At 40.2% G+C, this 14,789-nt stretch overlaps 1 protein-coding gene across 1 annotated transcript in view; it reads left to right on the top strand.

Annotated features, from left to right (window-relative positions):
• The window catches only part of LOC139456586 (somatomedin-B and thrombospondin type-1 domain-containing protein-like), a 101,396-nt gene that overhangs the window by 58,495 nt on the left and 28,112 nt on the right, over positions 1 to 14,789 (top strand). The window contains exon 2 of the mRNA XM_071238380.1: positions 13,187 to 13,402. Coding sequence (XP_071094481.1) covers positions 13,187 to 13,402 — 216 coding nt within the window. The remainder of the gene's footprint in view (positions 1 to 13,186; positions 13,403 to 14,789) is intronic.

Raw genomic sequence — 14,789 nt, 5'->3', positions numbered from 1 at the left:
AAACCTATAGTGTTGTCAATTGAAAATAATGAATGATTCTCAGAAACATTTCTGTTGAGGCCAGTCCAATTTTTCCAAATTTCTTGACCAAGAATCAGAAAACACAATGTCAGTTTGACTTTCAATGTAAGTCCAAATTCTAGAATGTTGTTTTGAAAATACCAGTTAAAAAGTTACTTATTCATCTGCCTCAAATGATCTGATGAAAATGAAGTGACAATAAGTATGAATTTCAGAAAGCATACTATTCTATGAAATACAAAAAAGTCAATCTTTTTGAAAATATGTATTCCCATAAAATTCCAAGACAAATCAGCCTGCACTAATAAATATATTTTCAAATCAAAGAGCATCGTTACTGTTATCAAAATCTAAAATAAAGATCTCTTGAAAGTGTCAGTTTTCAGTCATGCATAATGACAAATACAGTGCACACTAGTATCTTATCCCCTGTCAGCCAAAAGCAACCATTTCAATATTTTGTCCTGCTGCCATGACAGGTATACCAGCAATGTATGAGCTGGGATGTAGATGTCAGTAGACATGTCACCTGTGTGTAGTGTCCTTGCCTGTGTGTGGTGTGACTGTTATACACCAGGAGGTGTAGGAAGGTCTATAATGGCCTGGTCAGCCTCAGGTGGCCGCACATCGTCAGGCTGATGAGTGGCCCTTCGTAGCTCTTCCTCTTTCTTCTGGTTAATGACCCCTCCGTGGTCCAGTGGATGGTGCTGCTGCCCGAATAGTGGAGTGTCACGGGTTCAATCCCATGGCCATGTCTTACCGTAAGATGTTTAGAGATGGTACTTGTTGTTGCCCTTATTTGCACTCGGTCTTTTAAGATCCGGGGTAGACTAGGTCTTTAGCAACCCATGCTTGCTGTAAAAGGCAACTATGCTTGTCGTAAGAAGCGAATAACGGTGGTCAGGCTGGCTGACTTGGTTGATGCATGTCATCAATCCCAATTGCTTGGACTGATGCTCATGATATCAATCACTGGATTGTCTGGTCCAGACTCGATTATTTACAGACCGCCGTCATATAGCTGGAATGTTGTTGAGTGCGGCGTTAAACAACAAACCAACCAACCAACCTTATTTGCACTCAACATCAAGGCCTGGTGAGCTTGGAGTCAGTATACTGAATATAGTATCTGTGTTAACAGGGGCTAGCATAAGTCTGGGTTAGTACAAGCAGCCACACACGTCATGCTATTCCTGTACAATGACTGGAATATGTGTAGTTGATGAAAACAAAAACAAATCTAGATTTATTTGAAAGCAAGCCTAGCCAGCCCCATCAGGATTTCTTTTTAGTTTTAGAGAAGAGAAGTGTGTTGTTTAATAAAAGATTTCATACTAAATGGTGACTTCTTTGAGTGGCATTTAGAAGCTGGAATGGTAACTAAGACAAAATTGTTATGGATGAGCAACTTCTTTATTACAATTGGGCGACGTTTCTGTGTAGATTCTAACACCGTTATCAAGCATTTGCGTGTTAGTAAGTAAATGGGTCTTAGTAAGTAAATGGTGGTCTAGCATCATTCATGTTACCAGGTAACTGTAATAATCTTGAGGGTAACGTTAAACCCCATTTCACTTCTACTTTTCTGACTTAAAAGTGCTTTCCATTGTGACAGAACAAATTATGAAGTGATTTGTTATATGATGATTCTTTAATACTGCTTTCAAAGAATGTTTCAATTTAACTGCCTCAAAAATGGGAATTGGTTATTGTGTAATATCAAACGACTGGAAGTGATCTTAGCTTCACAGAATGGCTTATACTTGTTTTTTCTTTGTATCCATCAATTGTATTTTTGTTAAACTAAACATTGACACAAAGTGTACCATCTTGCTTTGTATGGGAGCTCAGTCCAGAGGTATGTTAGCAGTTGCCCTTCCTTTGACCTCCCTCTGACATGTCCCCTCTGTACATCCCAGCTAATCCTTTCACCTCCCCAAACAGCAGGTTCTCACTTCTATGACACTTGACAACCTCTTCTGTGGTTTCATTATATCAAAACATTGCTTCCCATATGTCACTACCTCTCTGTGGAAAGCTCTATAACAATTGCAGGCCTCTAAACATTGTATTTGCTCAAGTGTGCAAGTCCCACATAGAAAGAGTTGGGATTAGGAATGATACAAAGGTAAAATAAATACTGGACATTGTTGGTTTTCAGAAACAATTTTGAACATGTATCTTTTTGTTAAGAACGACATTCTTTTGAATAACCATTCATGATAGTTTATCAGAATTCTTTGGTGTTTTATTGAAGTACTCTCGTCAATAGATTTGATCCTGTTAACAATCTATATTGTATCGGCAGTGATGAAGGGGGCATTGTGTCTTGGGTTGTGAAGGTCGGTACTGGTCTCGGATAGGTTCAGTGCGGAATGTTGCAATCACATCAGAGTCATCTATTCATAAACTCATTTTGGGTCCAAGGCCATGTTTAACTTATTGCTACTCATGATACATATTGTTTGATTGATTATTTTCGGGTGGTCTAGTTTAAAAATTTGATCTTCCAGTTTGAAACAATTTAAACAGCATAATAACATATTTTTTGTTGAACTGTTTGGCCAACAATTTTGGATTATCATTTTTTTAACTGAGAGGAAAAAAGACTGGTGACCTAGCCATTTTGAAAAAAACTACTCTAAAAAGGTAAAGGACTGACTCTTTTATCGGAATATGACAGAATAACTAAAGAAATGTGAAAGAATCGGGTGGTCCTTAAACAAAATGTTTCTCATCAGAATGTTATGTCTTTAAATTAGTATATCATTGTGGTCACTCTGAGAAGTTATAGTACATGTATGTGTATGTATATACCATTCTGTGTGACAGTATCAATGCTTGTTGCAGCATGAGGGTGTTTTTCAACTTACAATCTATATTGAGTGATAACGCAGTTTCTGGTGCAGCGTGCAGCCACCAGATGGCAGCACCAGGTTAATGTGTACCATGCACTTGTGGCATTTCCTGTCAGGATATACGTCTGATACTCTGCTGTGAGAGATTCCAACAAATGGGCCATTAACCATGTGATGTAGCACTGGTGGTCAATATGTACCGTTATCTCAGAATTATCTTCTCTCATATCCGTCACATTTCTGTTTCTCCGTGAATAACCATTTCTTGTATCATTTTTAGGCACCATCAAACAAGGGTGTATACTTTCTTTTGCCTTTCAGTTTATGTTGACTGTTTGGGAGAAATAGTGTTGACCAATCTGTCCTATGCAAGGTGTTTCTAATTAACCTAAAGTCTTGGAATCCATGTCTGTACGAAAAGTTTGATATTTTTTGTGATACTGATATTTTATGGAAATCATCCTAATATTGTGTCTTGTATTCATTAATTACTCTGTATGAAATCTTGTAACTATCAATACAAAACAGCCATCTATTCAGACACCCTGTCCTCATTATTTAATATAACTTTACAGTAATGTCACAGTTAAGTTTAAGTCTCTTGTTCAAGATCTAATTCCGTGTAAATGTATTCAATGAAAAGAAATCTTTCTAAATGGGTACAAGATCATTCAGCTTGTAAAATCGTCTACTCCCATTAACGACACTTGCAGCTTCTTGGTTGCCATTAAAACGTTGCGTATGATGGGAAAGTTGGTTGATGAAGCCAAAGAACACGCTGCATGTGGCGAGACTCCGTATCTGTTCTCCTTACCCACTGTGCCAGTTGATGACAAGGCTGCTTTCATTAGCTCACTTGCAACATGAATTTTCAATCTCCTAAATCTCAGTTTTTGTCTTAATTCTATTTACCTTAATGGCAAATAAAACTATCAGCTCAGAAAGAAATGTTTATCAAATGGGATAACTTATCAGTTGATATTTTCACACTGAGTTACCTTCAGAAAAAAGCCTGTGAAAATCCGGGGTAGAATAGGTCTTCAGCAACCCATGCTTGCTGTAAAAGGCGACTATGCTTGTCGTAAGAGGCGACTAACGGGATCAGGTGGTCAGGCTTGCTGACTTGGTTGATACATGTCATCAATCCCAATTGCGTGGATCGATGCTCATGATGTCAATCACTGGATTGTCTGGTCCAGACTCGATTATTTACAGTTTGCTGTCATAAAGCTGGAATATTGCTGAGTGCGACATTAAACAACAAACCAACCAACCAACAAACCGTTTGAAAAAAATTCGGGCCAAACCAATTAAAAAATACTTGTGTGGGGGTATTTCAAATACAACTAAAAAATGGGATAACAAACTTTTTAGTGTATGTGTTCATACCTATTCACATTTTTTAACAAAATGTTTTGAAAATGTAATATGACATCTACAAGGAAGAATAGTCCTGCATCACAACTGTGGAATATATCTATTTTAATGAACCCAAAACCATGTACATTATAAAAAATACAAGTCTAGCCTGCCATGAAATCAGCATCAGGAAAATAACTTAAAGGAGAAAATTGTTTTGTGTAAAAAAAATATTTCATGGACTATATTTGGTCTTAGGCAAGAACTGTTTTGAGAAAAATGTGTCTTGTACATTAAGACCGGGATGTTTGTGAATGAAACCTTTTGTCACTGACGTTACAGTCCTCGATTAAGCATGTATTGTTCTTAACGCCCTGACTGAACTAGGTGTGGAGATACTGGGCTGATGTAGAGGGAAAGCTGTATGATATCACTGGTATTTCCCTCTCGGGCATCTGCTAGAGGTTTCCTTACTGCAAACAAATCAACTTTGATCTTTGGGCATCTCCTGTTCCTAGTGGAAGAATCGCGTGTTACCTCAACCCAGGGCAACTTGACATGACCATGCGTTTGATCCAAATTATTCTTAAATTGAAAGCAAAATCGATAAATCTGAAACAGATTTTCCTATTCTGACCCCAGCTGGGCCAATGACAATGTTTCTAGCACACTCTCACACAAGAGTTGCTCTGATCACTAAAGTGTATGGATATTGGCAATTATTGTTATTGAGGACCAGTGTGGTTTGTTAGACCGTCCTGGAGATGGGGACCTGATGTCACAGTCACAGAGCATACTCCCAGGCCCATCTGGGACATGGCTTGGAACATTGGGACGGTGGGGTGGCTTACTTTGAGGGACTGTTAGAAATTGAAAAGAAAATTGACGATAATAATAATAATAATAATAATAATAATAATGTTAATAATAATAATGTTAATAATAATTACAAAGACAATAATAATATTATTATTAATAATAATATTATTATTATTATTATTATTATTAATAATAATAATAATAATAATACCCCGATGGGACTCAACCCAAAAAAGTATGAGATTTTAATCTGTACTTTACTAAGAAAGTGTTGTCCCAAATATAACATTTGTAATAAATATTATTAATAATGATAATAAGAATATGTGTCTAGTTACATGGTTACTCGATATGGTAGCCCGTGTGTGTCCCCCATTCATGCAAGACAGAGAATAACTTTTGAGTATAGGCATAATGGGTAATATGTCCAAGTGATTCTTTGGTGCAAGCCCCAAGCCTTTGTGAGAGACAGTACTCATTCACGAAGGACAGATAGTCCATAGGTTGGGAGTTTCAACTGGGTTAGTCAATATATATTATTCACTGGCATTTTAAGAAAGAAGAAATTAAGAAAAAACATATAAAACACTACAAAAAAAACTTGACCAAAGTCAGCCTTCTATTCTGATGACATGTTAACAATTTGTGATATTGTGGACAATGGATGATGTCAAACTGTATTGTTCGTTCTCAACAATGAAGCACTATGATGTCATATTGCTTTGACTGACCACTGATGCAGTCGGGTAGCCAAGTGGTTAAAGCGTTCGCTCGTCACGCCAAAGACCCAGGTTCGATTCCCCACATGGGTACAATGTGTGAAGCCCATTTCTGGTGTCCCCCGCCGTGATATTGCTGGAATATTGCTAAAAGCGGCGTAAAACCATACTCACTCAACTGACCACTTTTCATTTGGAATCACTCAAATGCACGTGGTAGTTAGCAGAACGTTTTACAACACGCGGTCTTTTCACCCTTGTCAATATTACACAGAGCAGCTTGGTCTAATGTTGAAGTTCCAGGGAGACAGATTCTATATGTCAAGTCAAGTGACAGCCCCAGTCTTGATAAGGTTGTCCCTTCTCTGTGGATGGAGTTGTATGAACTGGGTATGAAATTGGGTCCTGTCAATACAGTCTATGCACATGACATTGTGTTCATCCCATTAAGATCCGGGTTAGAACTGATCTTCTGGAACCCATGCTTGTCGAAAGAGGCAGCTAACAGGATCGGGTGGTGAGGCACGCTAAGTTGGTTGATGCATGTCATTGTATTCCAACTGCATAGATTGATGCTCATGATGTCAGTCACTGGATTGTCTGGCCCAGACTCTCATTTTGACACACCACCGTCATATAGCTGGAATATTTCTGAGTTCGGCTTTAAACAACATACAAATAACCAAATTTTGTGTAAGTATTCTTTTTGGATATGACTGCCTCCATGGTCATGTGGTAGAGCGTCCGCCCGGAGAGCGGAAGGTACGGGTTTCAATCCCCAACCGCATCATACCAAAAGATGGTACTTGTTGTTACCCTGTCTGGCGCTCGGCATTAAGGGGCTAAAACAAGGACTGGTCGGCTCAGAGTCAGTATACTGTGTCTGAGTGGGGTATTCATGTTAAACTGTGGCATGGTATCTCTGTGAGCTAGCACTATAATCGGCATCAGTCCAGACTAGTACGAGCAGCCACACACACGCACACACGTCGCTATATAAGTGCAATAATCTTGGACGCAATGTTAAACCCAATTTCACCTCACCTCAGACTTGTGGCTAGATTGACTAGATTCTGGGAGATCGCAACTAGTCCTTCTAGATTTCCACTTGTCTCAGAACATAGGCCTAGTGTTACATTTGTTAGAACCAAGATCAATTTTGCCTTTTTCTGTTATTCTGTGTTGCCACACTAACTGTGGTGAAATATTATGTTGTCAGTTTTTCAAAAAGAAAGGAATGGCTGTTAGAATATTCTCAATATGTTTAAAACACCCACAATGATGTGAATGTTAGGAGCAAGCAAATGTCCCCTTTTCCTTGAACACATGGCGCCAGCATTGTACATATGCAGTGATTCATGAGTGTTGAACCTTCATTCATTTAATTTATCCTTTATATTTCACCGTTTCATGTCATGTGACACACATTCGAGTATGAATGCCCTTATTGATCAGTTGATCTGATTTTTAAAGATGTTATCACAGAATTTTCACATGTTGCCAAATTAATGATTTTTCCAACGTAAATGACAATGTGTAATTTTGTCGAAAGTGGAAACTTGTCATTGCGATACAGTTGGGGAAGTTTTATTGTCCAACAGCTGTGAACACAATCGGATTAACATCCCGTAATGACACGCTTCTTATTGCTACAGACCTTTCTGATGAGGTTTAGGTGAGTGATATCATATTGTTGTCGGAACTCTTGTTACCGATCCTCACACAGCTAAAACTCTGAGTTAGCGCTTGTGTTTGGCAGCTGGGAATTACATTCGACTACCTCTGACAAATGTTGCCTGTAATATAGCAGAGAAACTGGAGCTTAAGTTTAGTGGAAATCAAGCCGAAGCTTCTTAAATCTGATTTATCGCGTAGCCTTACATGATAAAAACGTAATCTTTCAGATAAATCTGTCTGTGATGGATAGGAGGGAGACTATTGTAATACTACCCAGCTGAACCTTTGGGGGGATTATGTAACTCTGTCTATAGTCAAGTCTGGGATTTCAAACACTTTTGTGGTTTCCCATCCAGAAGAGTTCCCAGGAGCCCAATGCTTGATATTAAACAGCAAAACATGGAGCAAGAGAGTGGCCAGTTTGTCTGTGTACAGTTGAACCTTGATAATGTGGATATATTTACCCAGTGAAATCATCCAGACTCACAAATAACGTTTTATGTGTATTTTGTTTGTGTAGTAATATTTTTGATTTTTTCGACTGTAATCATCTGTTTGCTGACGTTCTGGGCTAAAAGGAGTTCCCTGCAAGCTGGTCATTCTGGTGCAAGTTTGAGTCCTTGTGGTCAGTGACCTGCATTGAACAGTGGTCAATCACTGCTTTGACCAGTCCTGAAGTTGACTTGAGGTTTGCCTGTTTCAGCTGTTGTTAGAGGCAGTCGGATAGCCTAGTGGTTGAATCGTCTCTTGTCGCGCCGAAGACCTGGGTTTGATTCCCGACATGGGTAGATTGTGTCAAGCCTGTTTCTAGTGTCCCCCGCCGTTATATTACTGGAATATTGCTAAAAGTGGCGTAAAACCATACTCACTCACTCACTCACTCACTCACTCACTCACTCACTCACTCACTCACTCACTCAACTGGAGCTATGGTTCAAACCTAGTTCGGATATATTGTAACCATCAAATACTATTTAAGTAGGCTTAAAATTTACAGTGTTTGAAATTATGCCTTGACGTCGAGGGTTCCTGTGTCATGACCCTAATTTTAAAAGTTGCATGTTTTGGGGGTCACTATAATAAAGTCCTGTAGCAGTGAGCCCCAGGGACCCCAGGACATCCCCCATCATTTCCAACACTGCTGTTACAACAACCATAGGTACTGGGGACAGTTTCCTCCCCGGATGTAGAGCAGGACAGTACCGTGTCTGATTGGCTGTAATCACGACATTGACTGAAGTACCCACTAATGGCGGTGCTTACTGGGAACTTTTAGTGTCAAGAACCAAGAAAAACTTGTCTGGTTTCCATGGCAACGTCTTCCTACCTGTCCAGTACGTATGTCTGAGTTTAGTGACAATTTCATTTGTGGACTTGCAGTGCCCAGGACCTGAGACACTATCCTTGAGCTTAGTGGCCGTTTGGTTATCGCGAGACTTGAGGGGGGGATGACCTACATCGGGAACAGTCTGGGGAGGGGTAGAGTCTACCCTTGTTATATGGGGACCCGAAAACAGGAGGGTGAGGGGATCCGTGTTATATTGATCCCAGGGGGTGGGTGAGTCTATCCGTGTTATATTGATCCCAGGGGGTGGGTGAGTCTATCCGTGTTATATTGATCCCAGAGTGTGGGTGAGTCTATCCGTGTTATATTGATCCCAGAGTGTGGGTGAGTCTGTCCGTGTTATATTGATCCCAGAGTGTGGGTGAGTCTGTCCGTGTTATATTGATCCCAGAGTGTGGGGTGAGTCTGTCCGTGTTATATTGATCCCAGAGTGTGGGTCAGTCTATCCGTGTTATATTGATCCCAGAGTGTGGGTGAGTCTGTCCGTGTTATATTGATCCCAGAGTGTGGGTGAGTCTATCCGTGTTATATTGATCCCAGGGGGTGGGTCAGTCTATCCGTGTTATATTGATCCCAGAGTGTGGGTGAGTCTGTCCGTTTTATATTGATCCCAGAGTGTGGGTGAGTCTGTCCGTGTTATATTGATCCCAGAGTGTGGGTGAGTCTGTCCGTGTTATATTGATCCCAGAGTGTGGGTGAGTCTATCCGTGTTATATTGATCCCAGAGTGTGGGTGAGTCTATCCGTGTTATATTGATCCCAGAGTGTGGGTGAGTCTGTCCGTGTTATATTGATCCCAGGGGGTGGGTGAGTCTATCCGTGTTATATTGATCCCAGAGTGTGGGTGAGTCTATCCATGTTATATTGATCCCAGAGTGTGGGTGAGTCTATCCGTGTTATATTGATCCCAGAGTGTGGGTGAGTCTGTCCGTGTTATATTGATCCCAGGGGGTGGGTGAGTCTACCCTTGTGGCATGAAACACCAGAAGGGAGAGGGCAAGGAGGGGAAAGTCTCCCCATGCTATATGGAACCCCAGGGTGGAGGGGGGGATGAGTCTACCTGCTTGATTTTGAGCCCGGAGGGAAAAGGAGGGACGGTGGATCTACCTTCAAGATATATGACCGAAGGTTGATAAGTTGTCAAGATAGGAAACTACTTGCTCAAGAGAAATACACAAGTGATATATCGCCCCGACACAAGATTGTAAATCATAATACAGACATTGGCAACAAATGAATTTTTTTAGATCAGTGAATGAAATATTCCCTTAATGTATGTGCATATGTTAACGGATATATGATAAGAGGAAGTGAAGCTCTGCCTTGAGGTTTACCTTAACCTTTTGATCGACTTACGTTAGCGTATAGGCACAATGCTTGTTATCAGTGATCTAGTTGAGTATATATGTCAAGTAGTGCTGGGTTAACAGCCTGGATTGGCATCCAGCGCTTTCACGTATTATTGTACGTGTGTGGAGGAAAAATTTGAATCACGTGAATTTTATAACAATCTCTTAGATGCCCTAGTTGTTGAACTGTTCTTGTCCGGGACCAGGCAACCCTAGCTAGCCACCCATGCCCCATTATGAGATTGATGGGCTGACATGGTCTGAATACCAGACAGTTTAAAAGGAGCCCAACTCAAGTCCAGAATGATTTGGCAAGTCTAGTTTGCCTCAGCTCTAGGGTATGTCCAAATCTGCAGGACTTACGATCATGGGTTCGAATCCCGGTTTGCCCTGATTATGTTTCTAGTGGTAAATACCTGCGGCCTGCATCACTTGGCGCTTTCTGCCCGTTTATGGTAACCAATCATTTGTCTCCATATGATACTAACTGGTCAGTTGTCTTGGACATCTAATTATACAGTTGGAGTGACACATAGACTAACGCTTTAAAATATCTAAAAGTCTCTAAAAATACATAATTTGAAAGAAACAAGCAACTACATTTTAATTGAAAAGGAACCTCAGTGACATTAGAGATTCAGAACCTGTGGAAAATCTAGACTTGCTTCATTTTGGGCTATGGCATTACAGTCAGGGCTGGTTGAAGGGTAGCCTTGCTCCAAGGCTGTACTAAAAGATACATCCATGGATGTGTAGTAACTCTTTCCTTCGGATAGGCAAGCCTAGATATGTGGAAGACGCCAGTCTCTTATAGGGACAACTTGTTCATATTTTTAACATAATGTACAACTTATGATTTAAACTAATAATTATTGCCTTAGAGACTTGTGTAAGTCCAGTGGAAGGGACTCTAATGGTTAAGGGACTGTGAGACAGACTAGAGTGACCCAATATTGGAAATACGACAACGCTGATGTCACAGGACAAAGCTCTGTGTTCTGTCGCTGCTGGTGAATGTTATGGAGGCCATAAAGACTGCTTTACTGCTGGTTCTGCTTCAGCATCTGATCTACTCTCATCCCCAGATGCTCGGCCAGGCTTCTGTATGTATCTCTCAGGAGCTCTGACCTTCTCTCAGATGGACCCAGATCCTGTCTGTAAGCTGATTCCTGTTACACAAAGGAAATGTTTACAGTTGTGTTGGTATCTGTGTGAGAGTGGGACTTCCTGGAAGTGACAACAGATGGATGTTTATGGTATCCAGTTGGCCATGGAAGAGCTTTCATGGGCCAGTTTTCTCTCATAACTAGGGAGGCTGGTAGCCGAGTGGTGAAAGCATTTGTCAGCAAACTGAAGACCTGGTTTTGGATATATTCCCAATGGTCACAGTTGGGATATATTTGTGTCTCCTGCTGAGATCATGCTACAAAACTAACTAGTTCCTGTTTTATCTGTAATGTACCATACACATTCAAGGTCAACTACCCATACATATTCAAGGTCAACTACCATACACATTCAAGGTCAACTACCCATACACATTCAAGGTCAACTACCCATACACATTCAAGGTCAACTACCCATACACATTCAAGGTCAACTACCCATACATATTCAAGGTCAACTACCCATACACATTCAAGGTCAACTACCATACATATTCAAGGTCAACTACCATACACATTCAAGGTCAACTACCATACACATTCAAGGTCAACTACAATACACATTGGAGGTCAACTGCCATACATATTCAAGGTCAACCACCATACACATTCAAGGTCAATCACCATACACATTAAAGGTCAACCACCATACACATTCAAGGTCAACTACAATACACATTGGAGGTCAACTGCCATACATATTCAAGGTCAACCACCATACACATTCAAGGTCAATCACCATACACATTAAAGGTCAACCACCATACACATTCAAGGTCAACTACCATACATATTCAAGGTCAACTACCATACCTATTCAAGGTCAACTACCATACATATTCAAGGTCAACCACCATACACATTCAAGGTCAACCACCATACATATTCAAGGTCAACTACCATCAAGGTCAACATTCAAGGTATACTACCATAAACATTCAAGATCAGTTACCTTACACTTTCAAAAAGTGTATACTGTACACATTAAAAAGTCTAGTGCCAGGCATTTTCAGAAATCCTATTTTGTACGTATTCAAAGTCAGATGCCTTATATATCCTTTGCATCACAATATAAACAATGTTTAACTTTGCATGTATTATCATGATGTTAATTATTAAATATCTCGTATTGTGTATAATGTAATTTGATGTGCAGAGTCACTTCCCTTACACATGCCAGAATCCTATGATCCAGGGTATGATTATGGTTCTGGGTTTGTCAGCTCTTGCCAAAGTGATATGTCTATTATCTGCATCACTTCGGGCTTTCATTTTATATTCGGAGGCACGGGTGGCCCAGCCTTCCAAGGGACCCCAATTCAATGTGCAGAGTTGCCTCCCTTGGACATGCCAGAAACCTTTCATTATGGGTTCAAATCCCAGATTCCCCCAATTATGTTTCTAGGTTTGTCGGCACCATACCTGTGCTTGTGCCTCCTACATTACGCTGACGCTGTGATATAACTGGAATACTGTTGGCAATCAAGCTCACTCACTCACTCACTCCTCTCAAGTTTAGCTTACACGCTGAGATATAACTGAAATTTGTTTTTAAACACAACTCACTTCCTAGATCTTCCTAGAAAATAGATCTTCAGCAACCCATGCTTGCCGTAAGAGGTGACAGAGCTTGTCGTCCGAGGCGACGAATGAGATTGGGTGGTCAATGCTCATGATGTCAATCACTGGATTGTCTGGTCCAGACTCGATTATTTACAGACCGCCAACATATAGCTGGAACATTGCTGAGTGTGGCATTAAACAAGAAACAAACAAACATCACTCCCTATCCCTATCACAAGTCATTGATCATGGTGTACCACTGTTACGCTATCTGACCCCTTGCTTAACCATGTTTCTGCCTTGTGTTTCAGCCATAGACTGCGAGGTCTCGGACTGGACTGACTGGGGCGAGTGCGATGATCCTTGTGGACTTGGCAGTCGCAGGAGAACAAGAAAAGTTAAAAGATACCCGGAAAATGGTGGTAAAAATTGCCCGACATTGAAACAGCGCCGAGTGTGTGTCGGAGACGGAAAAGCCGAGGAGTGTCTACAACAGAGTGTGGAGCACCATGCAGAGGAGCTTCAAGGTGGGAACAGTGTAGAGAGCTTAGTCAAGGCCATTAACAAACATTTGAATAAATTATTTGTTCTGCACAGAATTTAGTGAATTCTGTTGGGTTTGTTTTTTTCCATGCATGCTTTTACTTGTCAGAGGCAGTTGGGTAGTGTAGTGGTTAGTGCATAACCTTGACACTGAAGAACTGGGGTCGCTCCTGGGTGTGAAGTACGTTCTAAGTGTCACGGCCAGGATGTGGTGGGAATATTGCTTGAAGCAGTGTGTCAAATACTTTCACACTCACACTTCATCTTACATATAAATTGAAAGACTTTGTTTTCTATGTGATTAGGACTTGAAAGATCTTTTTTTGTATATATTTAGGATATACACATAATAGACTTTTTCTGTAACATTAGGATTTGAAAAATATTTTCCTTACCATATTTGACGTAATAAGCGCCCAGGGCACTCTCAAAATTTGAAATAGGGGGCTCTTATTAGAATATTATTTTGGTGAAAAAAACAGTTGAAAGATTAGATATTTTGTGGTTTATGCTGACAGCCTGAAATGATACAAAAAAAAGTCTGTGTGTATTATACAGGACAGATATATTTTTCCAGAAATTAATTGCCCATAATGAAGTGCATATTATACACAAATAAATAAGTCTTGTGTACATTGATCAATCGACAGGGGTGCTAATTGGGATTGTTCACTAGCCAGTATATAAGCAAATATCGTCATGGGCGCTTATTAGAGCGGGGGCGCTTATTACGACGAATACAGTAGGTATCATTAGGACTGGAAAAACAGTTTCATGTAACAGGACTTAAAAGATATTTTCTGTATCATTCGGACTTGAAAGACTTTTCCTGTGTCATTAATACTTAAAGACTTTTTACTTCTGTATCATTAGGTGTATAATAAGTCGAGACCTTTCTATACTCATGATGATATTTTATCTATAAAAACTTAAAAACCTGCAAGTGATTCCCTTGAGCTTCCTGGGAAACTTTAAGTGTGCTTGCCTAAAAAAACTTCTGTGACAAAGATTGTGGATCTAGTTTACAAGGTCGGTGCATTTGTCTGACAATTGACAGCTGGATGACAGATAAGCATCCGATAGGCAGTGATATACATGCCATTAACATGGCAGCTCAACATCATCGGCTAAATGTCATCTTTTATTACCCAGGTTAATATCCAGCCTAACGTGTTCCTATCTTGGCTGCTTTTTCCCCATTTAGAAACTGATTACATGATTAACGCACATATACACTGAACATTCTTGCAGTGTGGGGAGTCAAGACGTTTACTGCAACATTGTTATCAGTGAAGAATATCATATTTAAAATACCTAACATGAAACGGATGATGACTATCAACAAGATTTTCATCCTATTCGGGATTGTAA

Source organism: Haliotis cracherodii, unplaced genomic scaffold, assembly GCF_022045235.1.
Source record: "Haliotis cracherodii isolate W230 unplaced genomic scaffold, xgHalCrac1.p SCAF_11, whole genome shotgun sequence".
Classification (NCBI taxonomy): Eukaryota; Metazoa; Mollusca; class Gastropoda; order Lepetellida; family Haliotidae; genus Haliotis; species Haliotis cracherodii.
This window is presented reverse-complemented; position numbering and strand designations above follow the sequence as displayed.